Raw genomic sequence first — 10,096 nt, forward strand, 5'->3', positions numbered from 1 at the left:
ACCATGCAAACTCTCTCTTTTTCTTCTTCACAGCAAAACCCTAGGGGTCGATAGTTGGCCTCCGCTTCTATTTAAAGGCGTCCTACGTGCATGTTCACCTCACCATGCAAACTCTCCCTTTTTCTTCTTCACAGCAAAACCCTAGTGGTCGATGGTTGGCCTCCGCTTCTATTTAAAGGCGTCCTACGTGCATGTTCACCTCACCATGCAAACTCTCCCTTTTTCTTCTTCACAGCAAAACCCTAGTGGTCGAAAACCTCCACAGGCAAACATACATAGAGAAATTGCCATCGACAAACCCTCCGACTGCCGCAACCACAATGAGCTCCGCCACCCCAGCCACCATTTATGCCCTACTTCTCTTGGCACTCATCGCTTTATCTAATATTGTGAAACAACAGTTTCGTTACAAAACCATCAGAAACAAACATAATCCATTCCCACTCCCTCCGGGCCCTGCCCCATGGCCGGTGGTCGGTTGTGCCCTGGGCATGCTTCGCAACAAGCCTGCGTTCCGGTGGATCCATCGCCTGATGAAGGAGATGGACACCGAGATAGCATGCATCCGTCTAGGGAGCACGCACATCATTCCAGTCACCAGTCCAAGGATCGCCCAAGAATTCCTCAGGAAACTGGACTCGTCGTTCGCCTCAAGGCCGGTTTCGATGGCATCCAGCACATTAAGCAGCGTCTACTTGACGGCAGTCCTCTCGCCCTACGGGGAGCAATGGAAGAAGATGAGACGGGTCTTGGTATCGGAGGTAGTGTGCCCAGCACGGCACAAGTGGCTTCACGACAAGAGAGCAGCGGAAGCCGATAACCTAGTGAGGTATGTCTTTAACCTATGCAAAACCTCAGGTCATCAAGTGAACTTGAGAACCACTACGAGGCACTATTGTGGGAATGTGATAAGGAGGTTGATGTTCAACAAGAGATACTTTGCCAAGGGAAGGCAAGATGGAGGACCAACCATTGATGAAGAACAACACGTGGATGCAATATTCAATGCACTGCTCTATCTCTATGCATTTTGTGTTTCTGATTACTTTCCATTCTTGGTGGGGCTTGACCTTGATGGGCATGAGAAGGAAGTAAAAGATAGTGCGAGGACTCTTAGGAGGTTACATGAACCCATAATAAGCGAGAGGATCAAACGATGGAGGGACAATTTGAGTTCAGAGAGTAATGAAAAAGAGCCTCAAGACTTATTGGATGTTCTAATAATGCTTAAAGACTCGAAAGGGATGCCATTGCTGATGCCACAAGAAATTCAAGCCATAACCACGGTAAAATTATGTCCTTCCTAGAGTGTTCGATCGAATATGAACTTTAAAATCTTGTCCATCCGAATTGATGTCTTCATATTTATATGCCATCGACACGAAGCAGGATTACTTTATAAACTTGATTGCTTCGGTAGCTATTGGAAATTGTAAGAACATATAGTAACATTTTTGGAATGAGTAGTGTATTGATAATTCTAGTATATTTGCCCTTTCATTTGCGGTGTATTGGTCTAAATAGTTTAAATTTTAACATAAAGATGCACGACATGCAGGAGATTATTCTTGCTGCGGTGGACAATCCATCAAACGCTGTCGAATGGGCAATGGCGGAGATGATAAATCAGCCAGAGCTCCTTCACAAAGCCACAGAAGAAATAGATAGAGTTGTGGGTAAGGAGAGGTTAGTCCAAGAATCCGACATCCCCCAGCTCAACTACATTAAAGCATGTGCTCGGGAAGCTTTTAGGCTCCACCCGATCGCGCCCTTCAACGTTCCACATGTAGCCTTGTCGGACACCGTGGTGGCCGGCTATCACATCCCCAAGGGTAGCCATGTCCTTTTGAGCCGGGTCGGCCTCGGAAGAAACCCCGAGATTTGGGACGAACCCCTTAAGTTCAAGCCAGACCGACACACTATGAGTGACCAAGTAGAGGTCGTGCTCACAGAACCTGAACTGCGGTTCATTTCTTTTAGTACTGGCCGACGCGGGTGCATTGCCGCCACGCTCGGGACAACAATGACCGTGATGCTCCTCGCTAGGTTAATCCAAGGGTTCAGTTGGAGTAAACCGTCCAATTTGTCGAGCATCAACCTTGCCGAGTCAAGAAATGACCTGTTCCTCGCCGAACCACTAGTAGCTCAAGCGGAGCTGCGCTTGCCAAGTCATCTCTATCTTGCATAGATACAAGTGCAAAGTCATGGTGGTGTAGATGTATTATATGCATAATCGATATTAATAAAATAATCCAGATGTCCATTAGATAAAAGCCAGACACCCCAAATAAGAGTGAATCACGGGCTCATACTGGAGTCATATTCTGACGTAGTGATGCATAAATTCTGTGTCTTCAATATAATCTCCACCTCTTGAAATAGAGTAAGTCCAACAGTTGTATGTGTGTTATTACAACTATATATGAAGTTGTTTGGAGCAATTGCTATTATAGGACTTTTGCGTGTTGTTCATTCATATTTTCTAATCATTCAGACGTCAAGAGTTGTCTATATATATATATCAATTTTTTTTCCTATCATAATTTGTTTTACCTTCAATCCCTGCACTTTCAAATTTATTCAGTGTAATTTTATGCGTAGAGGACAAGGGCAAAGAAAGTTAGGGGACACTCTATAATGCGTAAGTTTTGTCGGTTCTAGTTAAACATGCAAAGCATGGTTTTTGGGAGGATGGACAGTTTTGCTTTCTTGTTTTTTGGTTTATATTTGATCGAACACTCTAGGAAGAAGGAAAACCCATTTTCATTTTCATTTATTATGCATTGGAAAAGTATCAGAAAAGTCCTAAACCTATTGCGTTGGTGCCAATTTGGTCACATACCTTTTTTCTGTGTCAATTTAGTGCCAATTTACTATGCATGCACAATTTAATGCTGATTTAGTGCCAATTTACTATGCATGCGCAAGTCATCTCTATCTTGCTTAGATACAAGTCATATATGTTGAAGAAAAAGATGTAGTACTTATCTTCTCCAAGAATTCTAGATTCGTTCAAGCTATAATAAAAATATATAGATATTTTTTTGTAAGATATTTTAAGAAGAGGGTTGAAATATGTAGCTAAAAAGATTGGCAACAGGAATACTTGTCCAAAAGAAGGACAAGATCCTAAACTATTGAATAGCGACCAATTCAGTCCAAAACTTTTGAATTTGGTCAATTAGTTTTAAAAATTTTGACGATTTGCCAATGTAGTCCTTCTAGCTTATTTTGGCAGGAAATTACTGTAGTCGGCTAAGTTCGTAAACCAGAAATTGAAATCAAACGTCAAGAAAACTAACCTAAAAGCAGTACAAATAAATAAACAGAATGTTGATCCGAGCCCAATGAAGTAACGTCGTGTCCTTAAGACGAATTTGGCCTCTCAATCAGTACCCGAGGATATTGGACAATCGTCTCCCAGGATAGAACGGATCTCGTTCCTCTGAAGTGGTACGTATTCAGAGAACTCCTTCGAACGCAATTTTGCATAGACAATCGCACAAAATGACAATAATGAAGTGAATATGTCTTGAGTGCGTCGGGAAAGAAAATGTCTCGTGGGAATATAAAATGCCACGAAAAAATGTCACCTTTTCGAACTAAACTGTTCGGTCATATTAAAATGGCGAAAATGAAGAGTTGCGAGTAATGAAGACTCGCTTTTTAGTGAACAGTAGCGAATGTTCACTTGAACCGGTTCGGTTCATGAACAGTCGCGAAAGCTCACTCGAACCGAAGCGGTTTTCGTTCGGGCAAACCGAACCTCACGAACAGACATGTTTGTTTGTCCAAAAAAAAATAATTAATTTCTAACAAACGTGTCTGTTCGGAAAAAATAAAAAATCGATAGAGAATGGACCCGGAACTGAGCCGAGCCAGCCGGACGGACGGCGGCGGCGGCGGCGCGCGCGGGGGGTAGACCGACCTAGCTTGGCGTAGGTTCTCTCCCTTGCACAAAAGTGGGGTACCCCTTGGAGCCCAAACCCATTTGAGAGGCTTCTCAAAATAAACCATCTCCCATCACCTCTTCTATCCTATGTGGGACACTTTCATCCACACACTTTTCATTCAATTCTATGGGATTTGGATGCGAAAATCCCAACAATCCCCCACATGAATGAGAAGTTCTGATATCATGACTTTTCGTGTATGCATGAGATGCAATGTGCGATTATTCCATGAGAAAACGTTGCATCAGGATAAGTAGTTTGAGACTTTGAACTTTCCTTAGTGAAACCTATCGGACTTACTCGGTCAATCAGTAAACTTGATGTCTTTGAACTGTCGACCTTTGGTATATGCCTAGACAATAGGAATCACATAACTGTTTCTCGAACAAAATTGGTTCTCACTGTTGTGTTTGTTTTGGCCATGAACACCGCCTGGTCTCATGAGTATTTTAGAGAATTCGGCCTTTTTCAATTCTCACAGAAGCGGCCCTCACTTCACACTCACATAGGTGATTTCTGAACATATAGTATATCACATACTCAATTCAGAATCATTAAAAGCTTTTACTTAACCTTCACATATTAGTACTGTCTTCATCCGGAAATAAGTAAAAAATTTGACAGTACTCTACACTGTCTTCATAACTTAGTTGTCCATTTGAACCTAGATCTTGGGATCTCCAGTCAACTAGGTAGGGTTTCCGCTATGATGACTTGTTTATAGGCCTTAAACCCATTCCCCTTGATGTTTTCGCAACCATCTCTCTAGTTAGGCCTTTTGTTAATGGATCCACAACATTATCTTTTGACTTCACATAGTCAATGGTGATAATTCCAGAAAGAAGTTGTCTTACTGTGTCATGTCTTCGACGTATGTGTCGAGACTTACCTTTATACATGACATTCCTTGCCCTTCCTATTGTCGCTTGACTGTCACAATGTATACATACAGCGGGCACTGGTTTAGGCCAATTAGGAATATCTTCCAAGAAATTTCGAAGCCACTCTGCTTCTTCACCGACTTTATCCAAAGCAATAAATTCTGATTCGATAGTGGATCTAGCAATACAAGTTTGTTTGGATGATTTCCAAGACATTGCCGCCCCACCAAGTGTGAATATATCCACTTGTCGATTTTGTATCTTTAGTGCCGGTTATCCAATTTGCATCACAGTATCCTTCAAGTACCGCTGGATATTCTGTGTAATGCAAAGCATAATCTTGAGTATGCTTTAAGTAGCCCAATAAACGTTTCATAGCTTTCCAATGATTTTCATTTGGACTAATCAGAATCGACTTAGCTTGCTCACAAGACAAGCTATGTCCGGCCTAGTACTGATTCACAACATACATTAGACTGCCTAGTATTCTAGCATACTCATTTTGAGCTTTGCTTTCACCAGTATTCTTTGAAAGATGTAAATTAACATCTATCGGAGTCTTTACTGGTACAATATCTAGATTCTTGCACTTTCCAAGAATCGTCTCAATATAATGGAACTGTGATAGAGATAATCCTCTAGATGTCTTATGGATTTTAACTCTTAAAATAACATCTGCAACCCCATATCTTTCATATCAAATTTACTTGTGAGCATGCGTTTGGTCGTATTGACAACCTCACTATCGCTACCCATTATAAGCATGTCATCTACATACAAGCACAAAATAGCAAAACCATTATGAGTGTTCTTAACATATACACATTTATCACACTCATTAATCTTAAAACCATTCGACAACATGACTTGGTCAAATTTAGCATGCCATTGTTTTGGTGCTTGTTTTAATCCATAGAGTGACTTGATAAGCCGACATATTTTCTTCTCTTGTTCTGGAATAATGAACCCTTCGGGTTGTTCCAAATATATTTCTTCTTCCAAATCCTTGTTTAAGAAAGCCGTTTTAACATCCATTTGATGGATTTCAAGCCTATACACCGCTGCTATGGCAATTAGCATCCTTATAGATGTAATTCTAGTAACAGGTGAGTAGGTATCAAAATAATCCAGGCCTTCTCGTTGCTTGTATCCTTTTACCACAAGTCTAGCCTTATATTTATCAATAGTACCATCCGCTTTCATTTTTCTCTTGAAAATCCACTTACATTGTAGTGGTTTATTACCAAGAGGAAGGTCAACCAATTTCCATGTATGGTTTGACAAGATGGATTCAACTTCACTATTGATAGCTTCTTTCCAGAACGGGGCTTCTGGCGATGTCACAGCTTCTTTGAATGTCCGAGGCTCATTCTCTAACATGTACGTTAAGAAATCAGGTCCAAAAGATGTGGAAGTCCTTTGTCTTTTACTACGTCTAGGTTCATCCTCCATTGGATCACTTCTAGATATAGTATCTCGAGACCTCTTATTATTATCAATTGGCTCATATACTATGTTATACGTAAATATATTTTCAAAGAACGAAGCATCCCTTGATTCAATGATCATATAAACATATATATTTGGGATCTCTGACTTATGAACAAGAAAACGATATGCATTGCTATTTTGAGCATATCCGATAAAAACACAGTCAACAGTCTTTGGTCCTATTTTAACCTTTTTCGGCTTAGGAACCGCAACCTTAGCCAAACACCCCCACACTTTGAGATAATTCAAGTTAGGCATTCTACTTTTCCATTTCTCATAGAGAGTTTGTTGTGTCTTTTTGTGGGGTACTCTATTTAAAATAAAATTTGCTGTTAAGACAGCTTCCCCCCACAAATTCTGCGGTAAACCAGAACTGTTCAACAATGCATTCATTGTTTCCTTTAGGGATCGATTTTTTCTTTCCGCCACACCATTTGATTGTGGTGTATAAGGAGCAGTCATTTGGTGAACGATATCAAACTCGGTACAAATTTCCTTAAAAGGAAATTCATATTCACCTCCTCTGTCACTCCTTATTATTTTAATTTCCTTATTCAACTGAGTTTCAACTTCGGACTTATAAGTTCTAAAAGCATTCATAGCCTCATCTTTGCTACTAAGCAAATAAACATAACAATACCTCGAGCAGTCATCTATAAATGTGATAAAATACTTATTACCACCTCTTGACGGTATTGATTTCATATCGCATATATCTGTGTGTATTAAATCTAAAGGTTCTGAGACTCTATTATCTATAGAATGGAAAGGAGGCTTAGAAAATTTAGATTCAACACACACTTAGCATTTCTCACTTGGACAGTCAAATTTCGGCAACAGTCCCATATTCATTAATTTCTTTATCGACTTATAGTTAACATGTCCTAGTCTAGCATGCCAAATATTAGAAGACTTAAGCACATAAGAAGAAGCAACTTTATTCAAATCATCCTTGGTTACAACAGTCATTACATTCAGCTTGAATAAACTATCACTCAGATAACCCTTTCCTACATACATCTCATTTTTGGAGAGTACAAACTTATCAGGTATAAAAACCAACTTGAAGCCATTCTTGCTAAGGAGAGATCCAAACACTAAATTCTTACGAACATCTAGCATATGCAAAACATTATTTAGTGTCACAATCTTTCCAGATGTCATCTTCAGAGCAATCTTTCCGACACCTTCAACCTTAGAGGTTGATGAATTACCCATATAAAGTTTTTCATCACCCCCCACAGTTGTGTAGGACGAGAAGATCGATCTGTTTGCACAGATATGACGAGTTGCTCCAGTATCAATCCACCACTCCTTGGGGTTTCCCACCATATTACACTCGGATATCATAGCAGTCAGATTGATATCATCAACACCATTGAAAATCTCTTCCATCACATTAGCCTGAGTTTTCTGTCTTTTCTTGGCTCTGCAGTCTTTGGCTCGATGTCCAGACTTGCCACAGTTGAAGCACTTGCCAAGGAACTTCTTCAGGCCTTGGGTGAATCCCTCTTCAGACTTGCTAGGCATTTTCCTCTTCTTGTTGGGTTTCGATCCTTCTTCAACAACATTGGCCTTTGAAACCTCTAGGTTCTTCGTAACTTTCTTCTCAGAGAGCCTATTGTCTTCCTCAATCCTCAACCGAACAATCAAGTCTTCAAGTGACAACTCCTTTCTCTTGTGTTTGAGATAATTTTTGAAATCTCTCCAGGATGGTGGCAGTTTTTCAATGAAGGCAGCCACTTGAAATGACTTACTTAGAGTCATTCCTTCAGCATGAATATCATGCATAATCACTTGAAACTCTTGAACCTGACTTAAGACGGTCTTTGAATCAACCATCTTGAAGTCCAGAAATTTACTGACAATGAATTGCTTCAATCCGGCATCTTCGATTTTGTATTTCTTGTCTAGACTATCCCATAACTCCTTAGCCGTTTTCAGCGAACCATAGACGTTATAGAGAGTATTGTCCAGACCGTTGAGGACATAGTTGCGACACAGGAAGTCAGAATGCTTCCATGCATCCACAGCAGCAACCTTTTCTTTATTTGTCTCTCCAACGTCCAATTTAGGACCATCCTCATTGAGGAATCTAGCCAAGTTCAAGGTCGTGAGATAGAACAACATCTTTTGTTGCCATCTCTTGAAATCCGTACCATTGAACTTTTCTGGCTTTTCTCCGTGATTCGGAATAGGGTTGACCGGAGTCGAAGTCGAAGCCATTTCTGAAATACAAAAACAGAACATATTCACGAACAGAATCGGAAATATATGACTACGAACAGAATCGTTTGTTCATGAACAGAATTGAAAAATTTAATATAAACAGAAACGAAAAATTTGTTCACGAACAGAATTGAAAAACTGTAACGAAAAATTGTATGAACAGAATCGTATTCTGAATACAAAATTTCCGAATATTGTAATAGAATTTCGACACAAGCAGAATTGAACGATGTGATAGAAATTCGTAAAAAACTAAGCGAACATACGAACAACAAAGGTTCGACTTAAAGGAACGGCAATCTAGATATTTGACAGAAAAACTCAATGAACAACGCATTAGAATACGCAGACCATGCAAATCATTATGCGAACAGAACTGAAGATAATTGAAAACAGAATAACATTTCAACGAGAATTCGTCTTAAGATTGTAGTCGGCTAAGTTCGTTTACCAGAAATTGAAATCAAACGTCAAGAAAACTAACCTGAAAGCAGTACAAATAAATAAACAGAATGTTGATCCGAGCCCAACGAAGTAACGTCGTGTCCTTAAGATGAATTTGGCCCCTCAATCAGTACCCGAGGATATTGGACAATCGTCTCTCAGGATAGAACGGATCTCGTTCCTCTGAAGTGGTACGTATTCAGAGGACTCCTTCGAACGCAATTTTGCATAGACAATCGCACAAAATGACAATGATGAAGTGAATATGTCTTGAGTGTGTCGGGAAAGAAAATGTCTCGCGGGAATATAAAATGCCACGAAAAAATGTCACTTTTTCGAACTAAACTGTTCGATCATATTAAAATGGCGAAAATGAAGAGTTGCGAGTAATGAAGACTCGCTTTTCGTGAACAGTAGCAAATGTTTACTTGAACCGGTTCGGTTCATGAACAGTCGCGAAGGCTCACTCGAACCGAAGCGGTTTTCGTTCGGGCGAACCGAACCTCACGAACAGACATGTTTGTTTGTCCAAAAAAAAATAATTAATTTCTAACAAAACGTGTCTGTTCGGAAAAAATAAAAAATCGAACCGAGCCGAGCCGACCGGACGGGCAGCGGCGGTGGGGAGACCGACCTAGCTTGGCGTAGGTACTCTCCCTTCCACAAAAGTGGGGTACCCCTTGGGGCCCATACCCATTTGAGAGGCTTCTTAAAATAAACCATCTCCCATCACCTCTTCTATCCTATGTGGGACACTTTCATCCACACACTTTTCATTCAATTCTATGGGATTTGGATGTGAAAATCTCAACAATTACTTACGTGAACTTAGCCAGTCTACACGGCCTAGCCAGCTCTAGCGAAGACAAATTTTGAAATTTTTTGTGAATATTTTGAACTTTTTATTTTTTTAATATTTCCATTGCTTTCTTTTCTTTCATTTTTCTATTTTTTCATATTTCCCTCTGCCAATCGCTGGGGCATCAGTGCACAAATCATCCATGGTAGTACCGGCCGTGCCACATAGGACAGCCGATGCTGACTGGGCAGCCATGTCAACGAAATTGGCCGAATTAAAAATTTTGTCTTAAACCTTTT

General features: G+C 40.2%; 1 protein-coding gene across 1 annotated transcript; it reads left to right on the forward strand.

Annotated features, from left to right (window-relative positions):
- The first annotated feature begins 210 nt into the window (after positions 1-210).
- Positions 211-2,450, forward strand: LOC115669548 (tyrosine N-monooxygenase-like). The gene is made up of 2 exons (XM_030590741.2): positions 211-1,286; positions 1,559-2,450. Exons 1-2 carry the CDS (start codon positions 321-323, stop codon positions 2,186-2,188), a joined length of 1,596 nt encoding a protein of 531 aa, XP_030446601.2. The 5' UTR covers positions 211-320; the 3' UTR covers positions 2,189-2,450.
- The last annotated feature ends 7,646 nt before the right edge of the window (positions 2,451-10,096 follow it).

Source organism: Syzygium oleosum, unplaced genomic scaffold, assembly GCF_021117445.2.
Source record: "Syzygium oleosum isolate NSW1041296 unplaced genomic scaffold, Sole_v2.1 Sole_v2.06, whole genome shotgun sequence".
In the NCBI taxonomy this organism is placed as follows: domain Eukaryota; kingdom Viridiplantae; phylum Streptophyta; class Magnoliopsida; order Myrtales; family Myrtaceae; genus Syzygium; species Syzygium oleosum.

What these genes read in the sequence shown, in the direction of transcription:
- LOC115669548 (XM_030590741.2), top strand. Translation starts at nt 321, where the DNA reads ATGAGCTCCGCCACCCCAGCCACCATTTATGCCCTACTTCTCTTGGCA. An exon ending in AAATTCAAGCCATAACCACG is followed by an intron (nt 1,287 to 1,558) that starts GTAAAATTATGT and finishes CACGACATGCAG; the next exon opens with GAGATTATTCTTGCTGCGGT.